Here is a 25460-nt window from a genome sequence, read left to right as displayed (position 1 = left end):
CTCCCAGTCAGGAAGGATAAAAGGCAGGGAAATGGTTCAGCTGGAGCTAAGTGAGAATCTGTATGCTGGAAGGTAATCCCTGTTGCTGTTTTATTCATCTCTGCACTTAAAGTCACAATTACAATGGGTGGATAAACCTCACTTGTTTTGAACACTAAGCTCTAGTCTGCGTGTCTAATTGACCACTGGGTCCTGGGCCTGCTTCAGCTTGTTACAAGAGATACTGGTTTCTTCTCACAGACATAATAATGGCTTTCAGAGCAAAAGGAGCCCATATCATCAAGCATTGAATAAGAGCATGCGGCAGAAAGCAGATGGCTCACACCTTCGTTCTGTTCAACCAAGAGTGTCACACAAGCAGAGCACTCAGTATTTTAGGCAGTTGGATGGATTCCATAGCTGGGCGGCATTCTGTCACCTTGCAGAAGGAACAGCTCCCAACTGGAAAAGGATTTTAAAAAAAATAGTATTCCACCCCTTCATCTGAACTTTTCTGACAGCAACCTTCTTCATTTGATTGGCTCAGTTGGTAGCGCTCTCCCCTCAAGCTGCAGGAGTTCAGTCCCTGTCTAGGCTAGACACTCCAAAGCAGAACTTGGGGGAGTGCTGCAATGTAGGAGGTGCCGCCCTTCGGGTGAGGCATTAAACAGAGAACCTGTCTACCCGTTCAGGTGAACCCATGGCACTATTCAAAGAACTGGAAGTTCTTCCCGGTGTCCTGGCCAACACCACTAGATACTGGTCCTTCATCTCACTGCTGTTTGTGGGATCTTGCTGTGCACAATTTGGCTGTCACGTTTGCCAATGTAACAACAGTGACAAAGTATTTTATTGTATGCGAGCACTTCAAGATATTTCTGAGAGATGTGATAGGCGTTATAGAAATGCACCTTCCTTCCTGAACAATGTTATCTATCAACATCAAATCAATTAAAATAAGTACTAAAGAAGAGAACTGTTATTGGCCACATCCCAAATAGTCATTAGATTAATGGTGTGTAGTTAACAGCACTGCAAAACAGAAGATTTCAACAAAGTCAGAACTTAGTGCATAGAAAATTGAACTGAAACCACGTGAGATAAGTAGATATTGAACACAATGCCTCGGGCTAGTAAGAGCAAAGATTCCCTGACCAGTTATGAAGAGGAGGTCCTTTCAGGGGACGTTGCAGCAACTCAAATTAATGCCATGTTTCTGCACGTTTTCTGCTGAAGCACTGTCACAACCTGGGAACATGGGAAGTTCGCCCATCACAGGAAGTGCCCAGCATGAACTGCCACTAGTCATTGTCTGTTAATTCTCATCGTAGGAAGGATCACTACCCCTAATGAGGGCTCGTTAACCACACCATAAATGCTGTAGACTTTGCCCAGCCTTGTTCACACTGGTTTATTCCAACTGAGGTGGTCTCCTGAGTTCTCCAGCCCAGCTGTAGGCTTTAAGTAACGAGAGTCACCGAACTTTCTGCCATCCAAAATGGTTAGTTGGATTGCTGAAGTGTTTCTTGAAAAACTTCCATTCATTTCTCTCCTTTCATTCAGCTCAAGTGAAGTCTATCTGTGCTCCATATCTTCATCAGCTGAACAGATAGGCTGCATATCTGTACCCAATAATGCGTGATAATTAGTCACAAGAGCAGTATAAGCATAGCCCAAGGTGATCTCAGTACAGTATCAGGATTTTTAAAAAATCATTCTTGGAATATGGGCATTACTGGCAAGGCTGGCATTTATTGCCCATCTCTGGATGCCCTGAACTGAATGGCTTGCTAGGCCACCTCAGAGGGCAGTTAATAGTCAACCGCATTGGTGTGGGACTGAGGGCAGATATAGGCCAGACTAGGCAAGCACAGCAGGTTTCCTTCCCTAAAGGACATTAGTGAACCAATTGGGTTTTTACAACAATCCAACAGCTTCATGATCACTTTTACTGACACCAGCTTTTTATTTCCAGATTTTTAAAACTGAATTCAAATTCGCATACTGCCATGGTGGGATTTGAACTCACATATTGATAAAGGGTAATGGCCGGGGTGGGGGTGGGAGGGGGGGGGGGAGGAGGGGGGAATGTTTCACCCCAGTGAGCGAGCCTCAATTTAAAGAGGTTCTCTGTGAGTCCACCATATTGCCTTTATACTTGCACCACTTTGGTCCCCGATTTGGGAAGAATGAACGATAAATCTTTGCGCTTTGCGAGCCACCATTGATAGTCCTTTGTGCCTCTGCTCTCCTGAGGCCTGTTCGGAGTCCTTTTCAATAAATGAGTCTGTCTTCTGACAAGGTCAGCTCTCCAATATTCAAATCAACCTCCAACAGGCCACTTCCAGGAGGCACGGCACAATATTTCATCGCTCCACCATTGGCGGCTGTGCCTTTGGCTGCCCAGGCCTCAAGCTCTGGAATTACCTCCTTAAACCTCTCTGCCTCTCTGCCTCTCTCCTCTTTAAGACACTCCTTAATACCTAACTCTTTGACCAAGCTTTTGATCACCTGTCTTAATATCTCCTTATGTAGCTTGGTGTCACATTTTGTTAGATAACGCTCCTGTGAAGTGCCTTGGGACGTTTTACTGCATTAAAGGCGCTATATAAATGCAAGTTGTTGTTGAAAAAGACAATTCTCCAATTTTAAAAGTAATTTCCTTTGATTTTTAAAAAAAAATCTGCGCTGAAAATCTCTGAACTGTGTGCGAACCGAGCTTTATACAATCACGTCAGCCTGCAATGTTAAGTCACAGTATGAACAAGCTTACATGCTGAACCAGGTCATGGTCCACAGCAGATGTGAGAGATGTCTCCACACCTATTCATTCCAGTCATACAGTATGTGGGAGTAGTAAAATAGATGTATCACGTATACTAGCAGACAGTGCAAAAGAGGTCATTGTAGGGGCAATTTTACAAACCCACACTGCTGGCTGGGGGCCTCGACCCTCGGTAATGTGTATTGGGAATTCGAATGCACACTGCCCCTGATTTTTGAACCGTTGATTGTGATATTGTGCCTATACTTCTGATGTGGAGATGCCGGTGATGGACTAGGGTGGACAAATGTAAGGAATCTTACAACACCAGGTTATAGTCCAACAAATTTATTTTAAAATCACAAGCTTTCGGAGATTATCTCCTTCGTCAGATGAATGAATGAAAAGGTTCTCAAATCGCATATCTTATACTATGTTGGGACAGCATCACACCAATCAAAAGGTGTCGTTGTTATTCAAACAGGCCAGTCACGGAGAACACTAGATATACATTGTGTCTATTACACAGGCAGGCAGAAAGAAACTCAAAATGGCAGAGAGAGAGAGAATTTTAAAAAACATATAATTTTTTTCCCCCCTTTTTGCTGGTGGGGTTACGTGTAGCGTGACATGAACCCAAGATCCCGGTTGAGGCCGTCCTCATCGGTGCGGAACTTGGCTATCAACTTCTGCTCGACGATTTTGCGTTGTCGTGTGTCTCGAAGGCCGCCTTGGAGAACGCTTACCCGAAGATCGGTGGCTGAATGTCCTTGACTGCTGAAGTGTTCCCCGACTGGGAGGGAACCCTCCTGTTTGGCGATTGTTGCGCGGTGTCCGTTCATCCGTTGTCGCAGCGTCTGCATGGTCTCGCCAATGTACCATGCTCCGGGGCATCTCTGCAAGACATGCCAGATCATCGACACGGATACCACCATCACACGAGAGGACACCACCCACCAGGTACATGGTTCATACTCCTGTAACTCAGCCAACGTTGTTTACCTCATACGTTGCAGGAAAGGATGCCCCGGATTATCAAGTCCTTACTGGTGAGGCTGTCAAGTGGTAGGCCTGAAAAAATCTGATGTTTTGCATTCAATTGAAATTCTGTTCTTCACACATCCAGTCAAAGCTTCTTCCAGCTCAAATATCAATTTAAGTACACATTCAGGCAGAGGACCTTTCCGCATCCATTAGGGATGGAGGCTGCCGGAACTCATTTATCTTGAGTCTTCACATCAGAATGGGAGCACCTTTTCTATTTCTCATTGGTTCTGCCGCCCACCCACTTTCAAACTGGATAGTCAGCCCAGAAAGTCAAATCAGGCGCAAATTCTATTTTTGATTGCTACATATGCAAGACGACCAGTTTCACGCTCGCAGGCCAGTTTCATGCTCGCACAGGGCATGTTTTTTTTTAAAAACGTGCCCCACCCGACCTGCTTTTGGACTGGTCAAAGCTCCACGTGAGTGCCCAAAAGGCAACCGACCGGGCTCTTGAATTTTATTCTGCCGTGTTCCATTTCCCCCCTCTTTGTAATTTAAGATTATTAGTATTTTGTGGCAAAAATGTAACCGCCCCAAGAGCTCAGTGCTTCTCTGCGGATCTCCGGTGTGTCAAACTGAATCATTCATCACGTTAATAGCACTGATAAACTAAAGCCTGACAAAGCCATTCGTGCAAGTTTCAGGTGGAACTGAAGTCAGTTCATGGAGTACATTTTGTAAACAGCTCTATTTTTGCCAGCATTTTCTCTTGGAGAGAAAGGGAAAGGCCATGTACTTCTGTGAGAGAATTGGAGCTAATAAACACTGCAGCATCATATCTATCATTGTTACTGTTGCTATGGCAAAACAGCACTCAGAGTGAAGGCTTGCTCTGGGACCAATGTTGCCACCTGGTGTTTAAGTTATAAAACAAGGCAGCTCATCTTCCTCACTTTGGCTTACGTAAAGATTTATTATTCTTTCGCGTAGGAAAATAAGGAGTCAATCCAGTTATTAATAGGCCACTCAAAATGCCCGAGGCCTAAAAAGCAAAGCTTGTTTGATCAAAAGTTCGACAACATTTTAACAATAGCTCTTTGCTTCTTAGGGAGAAGCACATATAAATTGGACTTAAACTTAGGCCAAAAATTCAAATCAAACAATGCAGATGCAGAAGTGATTAACAACATCCACTGGACTACCTGGGACTCACAGCCACACTAGACTTCCACACCCTTTCCCTTCATCACTGGACAGCCAAAGAAGAGCAGGGTTATAGACATAGAAACACACACAAAATACCTCCAACCTAACAGACGGATTCAGATACATACAAGAGTGGGGGACAGAGTGCCGAAATATCAAACATACTCTGAACTCCAAAATCCCAACTAGACTGCTCAGTATACATAGCGCACATTTTAAATCTCTGCGGATATCAAACATTTTCAAGCACTTCCTGTCAAATTTTTTCCATTACGAATTCCTATATATAATGGAAACTACCTATGCAAACTTGTCACACTATAATTACATCCTGTTCCCCACCCAGTCATGGCACTGCAGCACCACCACTGGTAGGTGGGTATAATTACATGGTGACAAGTTTACATAGGCAGTTTCAATTATAAATGTGGACATAGGAATTTAGATTGGAAATATAAAAAGAACGGTATCTGGACTTCAAAGTTGAGACTTAATTACGTCTGTGTGTCCTGGTCCAATTATCTCCCACTCTTTAATCTTGCTTCACATGAAAACTATACTTGGTCTTGTTTCTCCATATGGAATGCTACAGATCATCAATTTGTATTTTATCTATTTACATACCGAAACACAAACATGCACGAGTCGGTCTCTCACGGCATTACATATGGTAAGTTGGAGAATATGGTCTCTCTATTACTAGTCTCTGTTGTCCTTGTGTCGCTGTTTTTCTCTTTCTCTCCTCTGCTGCTTCCATCTCTTTCTTTCATTTTTGCTTGTCTCTTTGACATGCTCTGCTCCACCGCTGCTGGTCCAGAAAGGTGCAGCATTTCAGCACCAGCCTTAAAGAGGGCAGTAGTGCCCAAAGATTGTAGCAACCTTTTTGCTGAAGGCCTCGTCCTGGACCAAGCCTTCAGGTAGGTATCGCCATTATCCCAGGGATGACCTCTTCCCTTCTCCTGGCGGTCCCTGGAATCGGTGGAGATAGTGGTGACACCAAGAGAAATCAGGAAGGAGCTTGGGCCTTTTCTCCCCACTGGCTTTTACATGCAGTGGGTGGCAAAAGGGCAGACTAGCAGAGGAAAATCCAGACCTTTGTCTGTCTGCATCTCTCTCCATCTTTGCATCATAGATGTTAGCAATTAGAATCTCTGACCCACGGGTGTAAGCAATGTTAGTATTTACCTTTTCTGTCAACAAAACATTGGTGAGATGACTTCAAACTTCAACTCTTTTTGAAAACTGAACATTAGCATGAGCAAATATACTTTGTCCCTCAGCTTAATAGCTTTCTAAAATGTACAGAACACAAAACAAAAGCTACAATAGGTGTGTAATCAGTAGTCATACTTGTCTCACTCCTCACACACAAATATTCTCTCTCTTTTAAAAAAAAGTCACTGTCCCTGAATAAAACTTTTGAAACTTCTTCCATAACTTTCCTTCAACTTTTCTCTAGAAAAGAGAATGCTGAGGGGTGACCTGATAGAGGTCGTTTAGATTATGAAAGGGTTTGATAGGGTAGAAGTAGAGAAGATGTTTCCACTTGTGCGGGAGACCAAAACTAGGGGCCGTAAATATAAGACGGTCACGGATATATCCGATAGGGAATTCAGGAGAAACTTCTTTACTCAAAGAACGTGGAATACACTCCCACAAGTAGTTCAGGCGACTAGCATAGATGCATTGAAGGCAAAGCTAGATAAAAACATGAGTGAGAAAGGAGTAGAAGGATATGCTGATAGGGTTAGATGAAGAGGGGTGAAAGGAGACTCGTGTGTAGCATAAACGACGGCATACACCAGTTGGGCCTAATGGCCTGATTCGGTGCTGTACATTCTATGTAATTCGATGTAACTAATTTTGAACAACAAATGAGCATAAACTACTGGAAATGAAAGAAAACTATTCTCTCAGTACAGCTGACTGAACAGTACTAACACATCCAGGAAATTAGGTATATGCTCAGGCTGCAGAATCCAAATTCAGCTCTCAACGTCACAGCTCTGGGCAAAAATATCAAGTCCAAGCCAAAGCTTGGTCATCCAGTAAAAACTTTAATGAAGGTATTAAAAGACACAGGAGACAATTCAATACATACATTTAATCATATTAATGCAAAATGAATAATTTAAAAAATATTTCTATTTGTTTAAGCTACTATTCTGGACAACAGAAATTTCAGTTACTGAGAAAAAATGGTGGATCAAAAATTTTCAGGTGAAAATCTTACAGAAAAAGCAATTTTCAGTGATTTTTGGGGGAAAGGTAATGGACATCCATCGATTGGCCAGATTGTGCAATTAAAGGATGACAAGGTAACAGAGGAAGTTTCCATTATAAATGTGGACATAGGGGGCTGAAATTCCACACAGATTCGACAGGTCTCCTGCTATAACTCCAGCGGGGGATTGATGGAACTCATTGCACAGAAGATGGTGGATTTAAAGGTCATGATAAGCCATGGCTTGAACCTAAAGCCACAGGAGTGGGATGGGAGCATCTTGCTGTACTGGTAGTCTTCCCCTTCCCCCATACATCTAATGTGCATTTAATACATAAACAATTCAGACCAGCAATTTTTCTAGAAAAAAGACTGAGAGGTGACCTGATAGCGGTCTTTAGATTTTGAATGGGTCCGATACGGTACTTGTAAAGAAGATGTTTCCACTTGTGGGGGAGACCAAAACTAGGGGCCATAAATATAAGATAGTCACTAATAAATCCAACAAGGAATTCAGGAGAAACTTCTTTACTCAGAGAATGGTGAGAATTTGGAACTCACTACCACATGGAGTGATTGAGGCAAATAGAATAAGTGCATTTAAGGGGAAGCTAGACAAGTACATGAGGGAGAAAGGAATAGAAGGATATGTTGATGGGCTGAGATGAAGTAAGGTAACAGGAGGCTCGTTTGGAGCAAAAACACTGGCATAGACCTGTTGGACAAATGGCCTGTTTCTCTGCTGTAAAATTCAACATATTTCTATATATAATTTCTGATTTATATCTCAGCTAAATCATAATCATACAATTATGATTTTCTCCCCACTCTTGCCCCATTATTTTTAAATTACCCTCAGCAACGGAGCACCCACAGCTTGTGATGCTGCACATGCTGCTGTGTAACAAACTGTTAAGAGGAGCATGAGAATGGCCTCTGATTTTAACCCTTCTCCTTTTGGTCCCTGCTTGGCACTTCCACTCTTGAAGACCTGTGCAGAGATACTGTGCCCGTAAACTAACACCCTACTCCCCTGTGCCACAGTACCTTGGCATACCAAGCAACAGGACCATCTCAATCTTTTGTATGATTAGTTTCACACTCAAACTGCAGCATTCCGGCGTTGAGAGAGAGAGCAATTTCTCTTGGTCTGTTAAACAGAGAAACTTTTCCTACAAGCCTTGCTCCTTTGAAAAGAAATGAGAGATTCTCTTCCACACAGTTGAATAAAGTATGGTACTTTATTCTGTCAATGATGGTCAATATTGATCTTACAGCTGAAGTTAACTTACTTCAACTTGTAATTGGTTCAACATAATGAGTAGATTATAGCATGTATCTGCAACAACAGTACTCATTGTACACCAACCTGAGGCCTTTGCCATTAAGTCTCAATTTCCTGCCTGATATACAGTTGAGTTCCTCTCTCATCAGCCTGGTGAGTCCTCATTTCTCCTTTCCCACCTGGCCTCTGACATGTCACAATATTAAATATGACTATAAGCTCCTGTTCTCACACAAGAGTCTGGGAAACAGGCTGTCATCCTGCAAGAGCTGACATCCACAATCCATCGAGTGATCACAAAATGTATCCTTCAAACCACACTTAGTGAAATAGCAGCTAAACCAAAGGACAGGGCACAGTTATGTCCACCTGGGACCCAATGCCACATTGAACTTTGTATATATTTGAATTCAGTCGCTAAATATTTAAAAGAATCTGCGATGAGAAAAGTAATTTAATTTCAGGGAAAAATTATCCTTGTGTTGAGTTGGAAGCTTCAAGGGCAGACTTGGAAGTAGCCGAGCCTCCAAGGAACAGAGTGCTGGTGAGGCACAGCAATGGCAGGTCCTTCTGTGCTCTTCCCAATTGGAAAACATGTTGGGTATTCTACCAACTGGGCCTCATGGACATGGTTCTGTCTCTGCGGCAAATATTAAGCCACGCTTTCAACTTGTGTTCGACAACTCTCAAATGTCTTACTGACAACACGCACAGCCTAATGCAGATCAAAGCACAGGTTTGTTGGTTTCATTTCGATATACCTGTAGGGGAACAGCGCGTTGATTAAATTTCATTTTACTCCCCCCACCCCATGTGACATTTTAAATCGTTTTATTGAATTGTAGGTGGCTCAAGTAGCACTTTAATTAGCATGTGCTCTGGGGGTGATGTTAGAATAAACCACATAAACCATTAATCATGGCTGCATGCTGACAGCAAATTAAAGTATGCCATCAACATTGTAGTTTAATTTGACCTTTAAGCTTTTAAACTAAAAAATCTTTTTTACCCATTGGCACAGCCTCCAGTCAACTGAAAGCCAACTCACGACAGTAGATTTACAAGCCATCTCATTCTCGCTATTCTGCAAATGCGGCCAATTTTACTTTAATGTCAAGTGAGTGGTTGCATTTAATGAGCTTTTATTGCCTTTCCCCTTAGATGTTAGAAATGCTACCTGTTTAAAGGGTGAGGGGAGAGAGAGAAGGAGAGTAATTAAATCCTCACCAAAAACAGTGAGCTTACGGAGTCACGACAAAGAAACTACATTTAGTTTTGAGTTAATACATATCGAAAGTTTTATGAAGATTTGGTCCTGGTTATGGAATCATTTTGATGACCCCCACTTATAAAGGAGCAACCAGCTCCATGCAACCCAGATATTCGACGTCCTGTCCTCGTTACGTCAAAAAGCACAAGAGAACCTGGCCTTCCATGGCGGTACCTAGCGAAAACCCTGGGGTCTTCCTGATTGTGTTGGCTCTTAGAAGCTCAAATGTCAGAAACCCAAACATTTTCGACTTGATCATGAGCTTGCTGGTTCCCGTGCTGCTGGGTCATGGAAACAGCAGCTGCAGAATGAGACAGCTCAGGGTTGACTACGTTATCATTTTAGACAGGCATCTTGGAGTTTTTGCATCATCGAGCCCGTTTATGAAAGAAACTCTTCTAACTTCAACAAAGTCACCACATTTCATGCTTCCTTGACCACATGTTAAATTGAACTACCATAAACACGGATTTCTTTACTTCTTCTGTAATCAGAGCAGCTCAAATTGCTTCTGCTAATTAACTCCTAAGCCATTGAAAAAAAAATTATACATTCAAGCGACGATTCTTTTATTTCTAAAAGCCATCAACCGAAGTGGAGAACCATCAAGGATCTCAAACCATTTGCCAATTGCAAAGAGAAACCTTTACTCGGAAAGCTGGCTGGAGTTAAAAACAGGGGAGAATGTGGGGCATGCAGTATTTTAAAGGTCCCGCTTGCTGCAGACTTTCCATTCGAGCTCATTCCTGAAGGGAAACTCTGCACTACACCCCCCGATGCTCCCAATATTGTCCGAACTTTTTCCCTGGAAAGAATCCTTCAGAACAAGTTACACTGCAGTTATCCAGGGAAAACCCCACAATTTCCAACTGGAGAGATGAGGGCCAGTCGCCACAAACAGATCATTTTTAAAGCTAGAACTGTTGCAAATAAAAAGATGTACATGATGCCGTGCACTGGTGCTGCAACCCATCATGATGAATAGCTGTGGGTGTTCCTACCTCCTATGAGTTAAATTTGACTGAGTACGAAAGGGATATGATACTTGCACATCCCAGAGTTCCTTCACTCTACCATTGGTGGCCATGCCTTCAGCTATCTAGGCTCTAAGCTCTGGAATTCCCCCCCTAAACCTCACCACCTCGCTCTCCTCCTTTAAGTCGCTCCTTAAAACCTACCTCTTTGACCAAGTTTTTGGTCACTTGTCCTAATATCTCTTTATGTGGCTCGGTGTCAAATTTTGTTTGATGACGCTCCTGTGAAGCGCCCTGCGACATTTTGCTACGTTAAAGGGGCTATATAAATGCAAGTTGTTGTTGTTCCCGGAGACTGGGACTGGCCAAATGGACCACATGGTCTTTCCTGATCTTGGACACGCGTATCTTCCTACACCTGTGGCTCTCGAAAAGATGAGCTCTTGATCTCAGCAATGCCATCAGGTGAGTTACTAGTAGATTCAAAGCACCTGCCTTTAGTAAAAGAATAACATGAGACTCATCAGTACATGGCTCTCCAGGTCAGAGGTCCTCGTACTTTCTCAAATACACATTGCAATAGACTTGGAGACAACCAAAGAGGAGGCAAGTCATCAAAAGGACAGGAGATACAGATTTTAAGCTTCTACTACATGGATTTCATAGCTGCCTTTTGATTCAGCACATCACCTTAACTGTAGAGTTCCATTAATCTTCACGGATCTCTACAGACAGACAATCAGACTTACGAAGAACATCAAAGGTAACGATGCATATATGTACCAAGCGGAAGCTATCCAAACGAATTAGCTGGACTGAAATCTGCCCTTCTGTCATGTATCTTCAGTGTATTTAATGACAAGAGGAACTGGCAGCAGCTAGACCCTTTATCTAAGCTCCTACAAATATTTGACATCCAGCTCAAGAACAATCAGCTGTGGACTTAGCAGTTGATGTTGGTTTTACTTGTGATCTGATATTCAGCAAAGCTCAGTCCAGCTTTCCATGTGGACAGTGAGAGACTGATCCTGAACTGTAATAAAAACATATTCCTGAGCAAATTTATTTGAATCTGCTTGCCTGCTGGCTCGTGAAACTGCCTCACTTATTCTGTGGTGCACATATAAGAAAATAGACATGGCTGTCATCACATGACTGCTTGCTTTCTCTTAGAGCCTAGATAGCTGAAGGCATGGCCACAGCAATTTTTACACTGGTTATCTGTCATATGGGTTCCTGCAACCCTCCAAGATCTCTGTCTTCCTCCAATTCTGGCAGCTTGCGCACCCCTGATTTCCTTTGCTCCATCATTGACGGCCGTGCCTTCAGCTGCTTGGGCCCTAAGCTCTGGAGTTCCCTCGTTAAACCTCCCCACCTCTCCTCCTTTATGTCACCCCTTAAAACCTACCTTTTTGACCAAGCTTTTGGTCACCTGTCCTAAAATCTCTATGTGGCTCCACGCCAATTTATGTCTGATTACGCTCCTGTGAAGCACCTTGGGACGTTCTACGACATTAAAGGCTCTATATAAATGCAAGTTACTGTACTGGCAAAGGAGTATAAACTAGACTGCATAGAAATGTTGTCCCCTTACAGATGTGCACAACTCGTAGTTCAATTTTGCCTTGCAGACAGTTCAAATTTAATTGAAACCTCACCCACCAGCACAAGACCAAGCAAGTGCTGTAAAACTGCTGCAGAAGAGGTCGCACGCAAGCACTTGAGTAATGCTGCACCACATTTTGCAGCATATGGAATTAAGCAGTTCAGTCTGTCTAACAGTATGATCAACAGTTCCTTCAAACTGGCTCAGCTTTGAGACCAAGGCGGACTGAGTCTGATTCACAATATAACAGGTTCAGTGCATTAAATGGGCACTTTCCTAGAAAGCTTTCAATTTTTTTGCACGCTAAACACGGTGAAAGAGTTTTCCCACGGCTCAGGACGCACCCCAGTACCAAGGGCATCCTTGAAGTTGTACCTCAGCTACGGTCCGTGGGCTGCAGCATTAGCACTGCTGGTGGACGATGAATCTAAGATTTTACTTGGCAGCAGCAGCATAGGCATATAAAGGGACTGCACCATCCAATGACAATTTAGCACGTGGAACAAACTGCATGGACTGGTGAAGGCCGTTGACACTGTAGTGTGAAAACAGCCCACAATCAGGCAACAATTCATAGTTTTCCTGACAGAAACCGCAGTGGTAGCCGCTGTGGGGAATGGAAATGTCACCCTGCATGCGGCGTGGAGGGGTATATTGTTAATGGGACCACAGCACCATGGGCGGGGCAGAGTAGGGGGACGGTTACTGCGAGCTTCTGAACTGTGCCATACACAGGAAGTGCACAGTGCAACAATGGGTGGGAAAAGGTTTTGATTCCCCAGCACTGACGTTTCGCACCTTGTAAAGCACAAAGTTTCACAAGATGAATATCGCTCTTGTGCCTAGCTTTTATTGCCTTATAGAAACTCAAAGCTGTCAAGCATTTTTATGACAAGGCTCATTGGACCTGGCTGTCATCGTGCTGTTTCCTGCATCTCTGTTATGGCAAAAAGCTATTAGCTGCTAGAGTCCCCAGAAAAATGTTGATATTTAATGGACTTTTTGCACTTAATTGAGCTTGGTTATGACAACAACAGTCAAATGTAAATGATCCTTGAAGCTCCTGGGTGCGGAAATACTCAGAGCTGCCAACTCCAGCTCACTCGCACTCTCTCGATCTTCTGCCTTTGACACTAGAATCATCGGCCCATCGAGTCCGCGCCAGCTCTATACAAGAGCAATCCAGCTAGTCCCACTCCCCCGCCCTTTCCCCGTAGCCGTGCGAATTTTTTCCTTTCAAGTATTTATCCAGTTCCCTTTTGAAGGCCATGATTGAATCTGCCTCCACCACCTCCTCGGGCAGTGCATTTCAGATCCTAACCACTCGCTGTGTAAAAAAGTTTTTCCTCATGTCACCTTTGGTTCTTTTACCAATCACCTTAAATCTATGTCCTCTGGTTCTTGTCCCTTCCGCCAGTGGTAACAGTTTCTTTCTATCTACTCTGCTTGAACCTTCATGATTTTGAATACCTCTATTAAATCTCCTTGCAACCGTCTGTTCCCAGGAGAACAACCCCAGCTTCTTCAGTCTATCCACGTAACTAAAGTCCCTCATCCCTGGAATCATTCTAGTAAATCTCTTCTGCACCCTCTCTAAGGCCTTCATATCTTTCCTAATGTGCGGTACCCAGAATTGGACACAATACTCTGCTTGTGGCCAAACCAGTGTTTTATAAAGGTTCATCATGACTTTTTTTTCATATTCATTCATGGGACGTGGGCGTCGCTGGCAAGGCCAGCATTTATTGCCCATCCCTAATTGCTCTTGAGAAGGTGGTGGTGAGCCACCTTCTTGAACTGCTGCAGTCTGTGTGGTCCGTGTGCAGTCCGTCTCCCACAGTGCTGTTAGGTAGGGAGTTCCAAGATTTTGACCCAGCGACGATGAAGGAACGGCGATCTATTTCCAAGTCGGGATGGTGTGTGACTTGGAGGGGAATGTGCAGGTGGTGTTGTTCCCAAATGCCTGCTGCCCTTGTCCTTCCAGGTGGTAGAGGTCGCGGGTTTGGGAGGTGCTGTCGAAGAAGCCTTGGCGAGTTGCTGCAGTGCATCCTGTGGATGGTACACACTGCAGCCACTGTGCGCCGGTGGTGGAGGGAGTGAATGTTTAGGGTGGTGGATGGGGTGCCAATCAAGCGGGTTGCTTTGTCCTGGATGGTGTCGAGCTTCTTGAGTGTTGTTGAAGCTGCATTTATCCAGGCAAGTGGAGAGTATTCCATCACACTCCTGACTTGTGCCTTGTAGATGGTGGAAAGGCTTTGGGGAGTCAGGAGATGAGTCACTCGCCGCAGAATACCAAGCCTCTGACCTGCTCTTGTAGCCACATTATTTATATGGCTGGTCCAGTTAAATTTCTGGTCAATGGTGACCCCCAGGATGTAGATGGTGGGGGATTCGGCGATGGTAATGCCGTTGAATGTCATGGGGTGGTGGTTAGACTCTCTTGTTGGAGATGGTCATTGCCTCGCACTTGTTTGCCGTGAATGTTACTTGCCACTCATCAGCCCAAGCCTGGATGTTGTCCAGGTCTTGATGCATGCGGGCACGGACTGCTTCATTACCTGAGGGGTTGCGAATGGAACTGAACACTGTGCAATCATCAGCGAACATCCCCATTTCTGACCTTATGATGGAGGGAAGGTCATTGATGAAGCAGCTGAAGATGGTTGGGCCAAGGACACTTGGGCTGAGGAACTCCTGCAACAATGTCCTGGGGCTGAGATGATTGGCCTCCAACAACCATACTTTTTTACTCTTATGCCTCTATTTATAAAGCCCAGGATCCCGAATGCTTTTTTAACCGCTTTCTCAACCTGCCCTGTCACCTTCAATGATTTGTGCGCATATACCCCCAGATCTCTCTGTCCTGTACCCCTTTTAGAGTTGTGCTCTCTAGTTTATATTGCCTCTCCTCGTTCTTCCTACTGAAACGTATCACTTCGCATTTTTCTGCGTTAAATTTCATCTGCCACGTGTCCGCCCATGCCACCAGCCTGCCTATATCCTCTTGAAGTCTATCACTATCCTCCTTACTCTTTACTTCCAAGTTTTGTGTCATCTGCAAATTTTGAAATTGTGCCCTGTACACCCAAGTCCAAGTCATTAATATATATCAAGGAAAGCAGTGATCCCAGCACCGACCCCTGGGGAACACTACTAAGCTCAGCTCTACGTATTTCTACAGCTCTGCAATCAGTCTTACAATTGTGCTCATGAAATCCTGCTCCTTAGTAAATACACCGAGGTCTGACATGGATCAGGATAGAACCGTGGGGTTCTTTATAATAGTGACATGTGAACGCAGGGTCTTAAGTGTTTCTACAGTCACAGAATGGCTACAACATCTTTAAAGGAGCAGTACAGACATCATGTCTCACAGAGTGTTTAATCATCTCTACTTGTAGTATTCAATAATATTCAGTCCCATTCCTGACTAATTATGTATCTTGCTCCTTTTTAACTGACATTCCATGAACTCCTTTAACTGTGAGTTTGCTTCACATATCTGGGGAAGGAGAATTTCTTCTATTTTTCAATCTTGCTTGAAACTCGTTAATTTTGAACCTCTGCCTCTCATTCTGCTCTCACAATCCAAGTTAAATAACATGTTAAATATCTCCAATTTCTACACCCCGCTGCATTTCAAAGCCCCTGGATTATGTCTCCTTTCCATTTTCTTTCATCCAATGAAAACAAGCAAGTAGAAGCAGAAAGTTACCCACTCTTTTATCGGCTTGAAAACAAGCCACGATGAGCGAGTACCGAGCGGCAGGAAAGGGCCGCAGGGATTCACCCCACAGCTTTGCATTCCCAAAGTAAGGCCCGCACGAGGCAAAGTGGTGAGAGAAGGAAGAGCAAACCCCTCATTAGAAGGAAGGATACATCTGACACAGGGGTTTGGACACTTCATGAATATGAAGCCACCGACCCAAGACTGGCCCAAAAAGAATACTCCGGTGAAGGCACCTCATACAGACACATGCCCATCCCAGTAGCAGCCTTCAATACAGATGTGTGCACAAGTGTAACGACTGAAGTCACAGATGTAAATATTGTCACCATCATCAGTAAAAACAAAAGAACACGAGACTTACTACACTATCTCCGACATTTACTTGGTGAAAGATTAGGGAAGGGCCGATTACTTCTGCCCATTGCAGTTACCGTTCACACTCTTAGCAGTTCTGTACCTTTAATAGGTCTTTTGGGAAGTCCTTCCCTTCATTTAAACCATCCAAATTGTTAATGAAGTCTTGGCAGGTCATCTTCTTCCCAATATTCTGAAATGTAGAAAGAATTGGAATCAAATGTAACATGTACAGAAGAGAGATTGGTAGTCCTGACAAGATACTAATTGTACACTTACAAGCAGCTAAAAGAGTTACAAACCAAACTGCAACGTTACATAATCGGATAGCTTCCTGGTGAAATATAAAAGTGACGCTGACTCATTTGATACCAGCGCCAATCACCAGAATTTCAGAATCCGTGAATAACTTGTCACCAAATCACTAATCTTCGATTTATGAGTCAGTTCAACATTATTACGAAGGCAGATTCATTGCATTAAAACAAAAATAATCCACAGGCATCATGGAAACAGAAGTTCAAAGTGTATTTTTTAAAAAGAAGCTGCAAACAGCCTAGGAACAAATTACTAACAGGCGAGTGTGGGATCAGGTTGCAGACGTGCCTCACCATAAAGTCACTATCAGAAGCACTGTATCTGCCTCACTTTTCCAAGTGGAAGAAACAATTTCTGCCACAAATTTTGCTTCAGTTAGGAAAGAAAACGGAAAGTTCTTTTGCTTTCAATTTTCTACACGAACTTCCAATTCTGACACCGCTTAGTCTCTGATCATAGCGATTTCTATTTAAAAAGCGCAAACATTCTTTAAAAAAAAACAGTAAACCTTTTGATTCGGGGAGATTGGACTTTAATATTACAAGCAAATGAGTGATCAATATCTCAGGAAATAAGCTGATAGTCTTGGGGGTTACAAGGTTACCTGGGCATTTATTCTGCTGTTATAACTGTGGTCTGGTATCTGCCCTCGCTGAGCCAGAAGCATTACAATGGCCAGAACTGTAAGGGCCGAGCTTCTGAGTTACTGACTTGACTGATTCACTAGGTGTTGCTGCATAGGTATTGCCTGAATTTCACACACTCTAAATGTATAGAAAGTTTTTTTTTAAAAGATAGACGTTTGATACCATTGGAAAAGTCGGCAAAATTTGAAATGGCATCATCCTCTCCTGCAACTCAGAAGTTTGGGATGCAATGCTGGCTGTGTCGACTCATCATATTCCACCACATCGTATATTCCTTCAAGCGAGAGCTGGACCTGTTTCTGGCTGGGGCGGCGATCACCTCTTACAAAAGGTAGGTTCCACATAGCATTATCAGGACCAGAGTGATATTCTGGACCAGTTTTGGTCGCCTAAGGGAGTCGGAGAGGAATTTCCCAAATTCGCCTGGGTTTTTAATCTGGTTTGTCCTCTCTCCCAGGAGATCATGTGGTTTCGCATGGCACAAGGCATCACAATCGTGTGGGACAGGCTGGACAGACCAAAGGGTCCGTCCAGCCTGTGCTGGCGCGGACTCGATGGGCTGAACGGCCTCCTTCCATAACTTTCTATGATTCTGTAACCTTTCTAAGGGTCCTTTCCTGTCCGTCATTATTAGTAAGTTCGTACCAGAGCCAAACGCAACTTAAATCCATGGTAATACCACAGTGCATCTGGTCAACGACAGTTTAAGCATACTAACTTCAGAATCAGAGGCACTGCTTGAAAAACTTGATGCCCAAATCACAGCGTAACAACAGCATTAAATAGTCTCCGGCCTGATATAAGTCGCTTTTTTTTATATATTGCTATGGTACTACCATCTCCTGATGGCGGGTCTAGTGCAGCCAGCTTTAGTACCAATCTAAACTTGCTCAATTCGATAACCTGGTGACTAAAACCACCCGGTTTAAAAAAAAAACAGGTCCACACATTTTCTCCACTGGCTGTCCAAAATCCAGGAAGTTTCCTTTGGTGTTGCCACCAGCTGGAGGAGACCCAAGAGTTGGGGAGTGGCGGTTCTGACACTGCACTTCAGTACAAACACAGCTGTTATGGGGGAAAAGTGGAGGTTACTTTGGGCAATGGGATGTACATAAAAAGCATGATTAAAGCAAAACTTACCGCCTAGCAAGCCAGGCAAACAAGCAGACAGGCAGGAGGTCCAGGGAGAGGGAGGTGAGGATGGAAAGGAAAACAGGTACAAAATTTAGTTAGTACCTCATGCAATTACCTTGCTTCATTCCAACATGCATTGGCTACGTGCAACAGTCACTGTGTTAGAATTCATGTAGCAGAATTCTCTTTTAATAAGCCATGCATTTGAGTAAAACAAAGCCAAAACATAAATCGTTTAAAATGTTTACGTGCTTTAGTCAGTACAACCTCAACCCGTCGCAACTAGAACTGAGCTAAATATGCATTCCATTACTGCCTACCCAGCAATGTGCTGCAGACAATAAGACAGGACAAGAGAATGTTGCATGTCTAAAAAATTAACAGAACGACGCACAAGATTACATGCAATAATTTCATTGCTCAGCTCAGTTACGAGCAGGGCCACTGGTTTAAGATGACTAAATAAATCAAACTCCATTTTTTATTATGAATTGGATTTCAGTGTTTTGGAGTTAGCATTCTTCACTTCGGTCCATTTTTCCATGAAGACACTAAACTTTATGGCTAAAATTGGTGTAATTACTTAGTAATCGCCCCATCTACGCAACACTCCCATTTCAACTCCTCACTGATACAAGTGATTGGTGTGCCTTGCATTCTTTGCACAGGCCTAATGTTGCCTTCCAGACTGCATTTACGTATAGAAGATTAAAGGGTGATTTAATTGTGGCGTTTAAGGTGAAGAATGTGATAGGGTAGATGGAGAAAAACTATGTCCTCTGGTGGGACAGTACAGAACAAGGGGGCATAACCTTAAAATTAGAGCTAGCCCATTCAGGGGTGATGTCAGGCAGCACTTCTTCACACAAAGGGTAGTGGAAATCTGGAACACTCTTCCCCAAAAAGCTGTTGAGGCTGGGGGTCAATTGAAAATTTCAAAACCGAGACTGATAGATTTTTGTTAGGCAAGGGTTACGGAACCAAGGCGGGTAAATGGAGTTAAGATACAGATCAGCCATGATCTAATTGAATGGTGCAACAGGCTCGAGATGCTGAATGGCCTCCTCCTGTTCCTATGTGCAATACAGATCAATTCATTCTAGGCCCAGGTAGTCCGCAGAAAACAAACATGGTATTGATCAGGAAATACAAGGAACAAGCAACCTGGCCCAACCACTAATATAAAAGACCACACACCGAATGCGAAGCTGCAGGGTGATCTCTGGACAAGGCTCCGCTTTCTAAATACGGTAATCATCAGTGTATCTTCAAATTCTGCCGGCACAAAGTCCCCAAAGATCTTATACGTCTCATTGGTTTGTGTTAAAAATGTCCATCCTCTTCTTGGATATGCATGGTCAAACACTGTCTCAAGGTGCTAACTGTAAGGAACTGCTATGTGTGTATGCGTCTAGTTATTTACAATGTGTGAGCCATAGTGAGATACAGTATTTTGATGGGACTGCGCCCCTTGAATTGGTTTACAGAAACTGTATCCCTTTATCAACCTGCCACCTCCACCACCTAGAAGGACAAGGGCAGCAGGTACATGGGAACAACACCATCGCCTCCACGTCGCAAACCATCCTGACTTGAACGTATTTCACTGGCAGTGAGTCAAAATCCTGGAACTCCCGGCCTAATAGCACTGTGGGAGTACCTTCACCACACGGATTGCAGCGGTTCAAAAAGGCGGCTCACCACCACCTGTACCACTTGCTGGTACAGCAAGCAATTAGGAAGGCAAATGGTATGTTGGCCTTTATTACAAGGGAGTTGGAGTACAAGAGTGAGGAAGTCTTATTACAATTGTACATGTAAGACCACACCTGGAGTACTGTATACAGTTTTGGTCTCCTTCCCGAAGGAAGGATATACTTGCCTTTGAGGCGGTACAACGAAGGTTCACTAGATTAATTCCTGGGGTGAGAGGATTGTCCTATGAGGAGAGATTGAGCAAAAAGGGCCAATACTCTCTGGAGTTTAGAAGAATGAGAGGTGATCTCATTGAAATATATAAGATTCTGAGGGGGCTTGACAGGATAGATGCTGAGAGGTTGTTTCCCCTGGCTGGAGAGTCTAGAACTAGGGGGCATAGTCTCAGGATAAGGGGTCGGACATTTAGGACTGAGATGAGAAGGAATTTCTTCACTCAGAGGGTCGTGAATCTTTAGAATTTCCTATCCCAGAGGGCTGTGCATGCTCAGTCATTGAATATATTCAAGGTTGAGATCGATAGATTTTTGGACTCGAAGAGAATCAAGGTGTAGGGCGGGAAAGTGGAGTTGAGGTCGAAGATCAGCCATGATCTTATTGAATGGCGGAGCCGGCTCGAGGGGCCGTATAGCCTACCCCTGTTCCTATTTCTTATGTTACCTTCTCGAGGGCAACTAGGGATGGGCAATAAATGCCGGCCTTGCCAGCGACGCCGAAATCCTGAAGAATTATTTTTAAAAAGACAGCCTGCTCCAAAGCCTTTGCCAATTCCACGTTCATACTGGCCACAAGGAAAGACGACGAGAGTAGCTCGCCTCATCTGCCCCCCAACCAAAACAATTGAAAACTCTCTTTGTGGCATCTCATGGTAAAGCACACTAGTACAGAAACATGCTATGTCATCAGTGCCTCCCCCCACCATGTGTATGAGGTTAACATTTTACTCAACAGCTCGGTATGGAAACTTTCAGCTGTACAAACCTATTTCTGCAACGGACTCTCTTACTGAAACAGGCAGAGTAGTGTGCCATCTGCAGGCACACGGATTAACTGTGTTTTCTGATGCTGTGGTTATTTTTATTAGCTGAGTGGAACAAAACAAAGTATCTTTGAAGAAATGAACTGAATTAGGGACAGAAATCAATTTGTCGCAGAGCAAATTACTTATCCGGATTAAATTCCACTGATAGCAACACGCAGACAGATGAAGGTGCAGGGGAACTATGATTGCAACAGCTCAGCCTTTGCCTTTCCCAGTTACAACTAAGCTGAAACCCATAGACGATAGGCCTGATTAGGCTTTCTGGGGACGTAACCTGGTGTCAAATAATGTGGTACTGATGTCTGTGAACTGTGCAATTTCTTTGCAATGGGGCACTGTCTACATGTAAAAAGGTATTGGGCATTTTTTTCCTGTTTGCAAACATACGATGCAATGAGGCATGTCACGGTGAAATGTACTGGCGTGTCATTCTTTCACGACATCACTGGGGCCCTCCCATCTCCCCGCACAGAAATAGAATTTGCTAAAGACGGGGAAGGTCGAGCAGTAAAGACAGTTCTTTCAATGCTTACCTGTCGCTTCATTTAGTTATCGCGCGTGTTGCTAAATCACATCCTATCGCTCTGAGCAGAATAGCCTGGGTATAACTTGTATTGCTCACCTGGAACACCAGAACAGGTCTCCTTCTCTCAATTCTCAGTTTAAACACTTAATGGGGTAACAAAGTCTTGGGCAAGAGTTTTTGTTCAGCTGCGCACCTGGAGGTCGCGTCGTCTAGCAACTCCAGATCGCCTCTCATGCAGATCGTAAGTTGTTGGTCCCATTGCTTTCAATGGAGCTGCTCTGAAATGCCTCCCCCATTGGGGATAGTGCCACAGTTAAAAGAACCAGATTATTTTTGCGGCATGTTTTTAATGTAAAGAGGCTTTCTTTCCTCTCTAAATGAAAGCCGCGCATTAGCAATGGGGACTAAAGTCCTCAGAGTTAGACGGAGCACATGTGTTAGGCGTGTGTTATGATGCAGTGATTTTGTGCACTAGCATTAACTAAGTGGTCACAATTTTTTGCTCACGCTCATAGTAATGGCCCTAGGAGCAAACCAATTTAATCTACACTGACGCGCAGACCTGGCATTACCAATATTTTGACTTAATAAAGCCCCGTTAAACAGCAATTATTGGCGAATTTGCAAACTTATCTACTCTTGTCTTCACCGTAATGATGCACGACAGTGAAGAGTTCCCGCAAAAAGCAGAGAAGGTGACGTTTGCCAACACAGCAGCATGCATGGGTGCATCAGCTGGTCTCATTCTGCTGGATGTGACTGGCTAATCAGGAAGAGGAAGAGCAATAGCTGAGGAATGTTGGAGGCCATATCAACAAGGTCACCTGTACTCAGTACCAAGCAGCATGTCCACTGCAAACAGTGAAGCTACCTTGATTTCAGGATCAGTGTGTGAGGAAACTATGGTTGGACATTTCAGGACCGCCTTCGATATTCCCTTGAGTTAAGTGGCGCTGGACACTCGTGTAAACGGCCCCTGTGTCATAAGTTCAGGAGCACGCCCATACTGAGTAATAGTTAACCACATGATAGCATAATCCAGGGGTGTAACAATAAGACCCACTTGTGATCTGAACTGGACATCATGTTTTTCACACATGCCCTCACGTTTGCTTCTCCTATCTTTCAGTAGGCGGACTGAAAACACTTCAGTCAAACAAGGCCAGATGTAATTTAGGGGCTATTTTTATTTTTTCCCAGAATTAATTCCTCATTACTACTGTTTATCTGGACAACAATTCCAAAAAGATACAGTGACTGCAAAGCTTAGGGTGATGTGTTGCATCTCTACTCTTCATCAATTAAGAATACGTGGTATGGGTTTAACATGATGTGCCACATAGCTACTACCCTTTGTGCCTGGCATGCTAGGGCGCTGTAGTATTTTTACTTTGCCACTCCCACATAATGTATTGCATTAGGCACAGAGGTTTGGCGAGAGGTGTACTGTGGACCTGTTTGTGATGCAGCTGGCCACTCACTGCGACGTGCAGCAGACCTGGACGGAATAGTCTGTCCTGTTCCAGCTACAGCGGGTTGCTTGCTTTCTTTCGAGAGCATCTCCGGTCACTCGTCCTGGCAGCGAGTCGAGATCCACCCTCTTCCCCGTCTTTTTGCACTCATACCATTCCTGGAAGGGTGGGTCCTTACAGTGTCCACAGGTCTCTTTTAGCAGTGACCACTGAAGTACAGTGAGGCCTGAATCCCTCGATCACGTTTATCCCGATTGTGTTTGTGAAACATGCCTGTATTGTGTTTTGGAGTGCGGCCCTAGGCTTCGTGGCAGAGATGTATCTCAAATGCTTTAACTGTGCATGCTGCCTGTGTGACCAAGATATCTCCTGCTGATGCTGTGTGCTGCTCAACCCCAGTCTGAAGCAACTCTTGCTTCACAACATGGTCCCTAAGGGGTATCAGAACCCACAACTGTGTGGTTAAACCCGCTGTGACCTGCAAAAAGGCAAGTGACTGGAGCTCCCGTTCAGGAAACATCTTCGGTTTCATACCTGGTTTAAGGTCAGAACTCCAACATTACTCAGCAAGGACAATGGTCATGAACTATCACTTGAAGAACGTCTTCAATGAATTATGCTTTGTACCTCCTGCACTCTCCCTCCATTTTCCCCCAATGGCAGTGCGCCCCACCAAGTGCTAGTTATGCCATGTGATAGCAAATGTGGTGCCGCTGGCCACTCAGTTGTGCTTTAATTATAACACATCGTAGAGCAGCAATGTTGCAGAAAGAGCAAAGAGTGATTTCCTTCCTAAGAGTTCTTTGTTTTTAAAAAGGGAGGGAAAAAATGCACTCCCGCTGTGCACAGAGAATAATTTCATTCCCTATCAGTGACATTGTCTGCTCGTAATTCGAACACATAAAGCACGGAAAAAGGAAAAGTTCTGTTAACAGAGGTGGCCTACGTGAGTGGGTACAGAGTACTGTGATCTGAGGAAGACGGCAGAGATACATTCATTAATTATACGGATGAATGGTCTGTGTAATGAAAAGAGTGTCATTACACTGGAGTTCTTAAGTCTTACAAATCAAGCTTACACATAATTAGACTGACAGGAATGATTTCCAATCTGAATCAGTGAATTGGAAGACAAACTCATTTTATGAACAATATTTATTCTCAGACAACCATGCTGGTGGGTCTGCGCCAATCTGAATAAACAAGTGTGTTGTTGGTATTTTTCAGAATATGAACTGTTAGCAGAGCTGGGGAAATATTATGATGACCATGGATTGCAAACCAATTTGAATCAATTGAGCTGAGTTGACTGTTAAGACTGACATACCAAAATAGACTGCAGTTGTGAACCAAAGTGGCTGTCACTCCTAACGAGTTGCAGCTCGCAGGCCTGCTATTATCAAATATCTTACATGATTGTATCAAGACAAGAGGCTGATTTTTAAAATAATGTACAAAATTATGCCCTATAAAATAAACCACTATCCTGTTCCATGTAACCAAGTCAGTTTATTCTTCAAAGTGTTCCATGTACATTCTTGGACCCCATTACTCACATGGCCATGAAGATCTGTATTCAACAACATCAGTGCACAAGTAAGGCAATGGACCCCATCTGTAAAAGGATAGAAAGGCTTATTCTAGTACTCAAATATCAAAACCATCCAAGTTCCACAAGCTGACAAACCAGCCTTGGTTGGACACACCAACTTCATGTTGAGATGAGTGGCCTTTTATGTGCTAATCGCTCAGCATTCACACCACGGTGCGTTTTCAGTGGAAAATGCCTGAAGCACATGTTAGTGCAAAGGTCCTGCAGCATGCGGCATCAATGGGTTTATGCCAACAATTCCACCATGACTTTTCTTCACATTCCCCGTCCCCCCTTTATGCTACTTGAGGAGGTGTCATAGTAAGACCAGACAAGGACGAGAATGGAACATAATGTCACCTTGGGCTGAGATCATCCAGCTCCCAGTATCTGGTTAGAGAGCCACTGACAACCTCTTGGGAGCAGGTCACCTGCTTGCATAGGAATATAGGAATTGCTAGATGAAAAAAGACCAAGGTCCAGCTAGTTTGCCCTCTACCATCCTGGTAGTGGCATGATACAATGATAATGGAGTCAACCTCTATCAATTAGTCTACAACAGACCCAGACATGACATGAGAAAAACCCCCAGTGGTGGAGAACTTTGGAAACCATAGGCCCAAAGTCACCTGTTC

The 25460-nt window shown here is 43.8% G+C and overlaps 1 protein-coding gene across 6 annotated transcripts in view; it reads right to left on the bottom strand.

Moving 5' to 3' along the window:
- LOC137329207 (PH and SEC7 domain-containing protein 3-like) overlaps window positions 1-25460 on the bottom strand; it is a 333226-nt gene that overhangs the window by 68840 nt on the left and 238926 nt on the right. For 5 of the 6 annotated variants that reach the window (XM_067994400.1, XM_067994402.1, XM_067994403.1 and 2 more), the window contains 2 exons: window positions 24791-24849; window positions 16483-16572 (listed from right to left, as the gene is read on the bottom strand). In XM_067994400.1, the coding sequence (XP_067850501.1) occupies window positions 16483-16572; window positions 24791-24849 (149 nt within the window). Of the gene's footprint in view, window positions 1-3108; window positions 3825-16482; window positions 16573-24790; window positions 24850-25460 lie in introns of those variants that run through there. The other variant, XM_067994401.1, reaches the window with a different exon arrangement.

This window comes from Heptranchias perlo, chromosome 1, assembly GCF_035084215.1.
Source record: "Heptranchias perlo isolate sHepPer1 chromosome 1, sHepPer1.hap1, whole genome shotgun sequence".
NCBI lineage: Eukaryota > Metazoa > Chordata > Chondrichthyes > Hexanchiformes > Hexanchidae > Heptranchias > Heptranchias perlo.
Note: the sequence above shows the minus strand (reverse complement) of the source record. Positions and strands in the feature narration are given on the sequence as shown.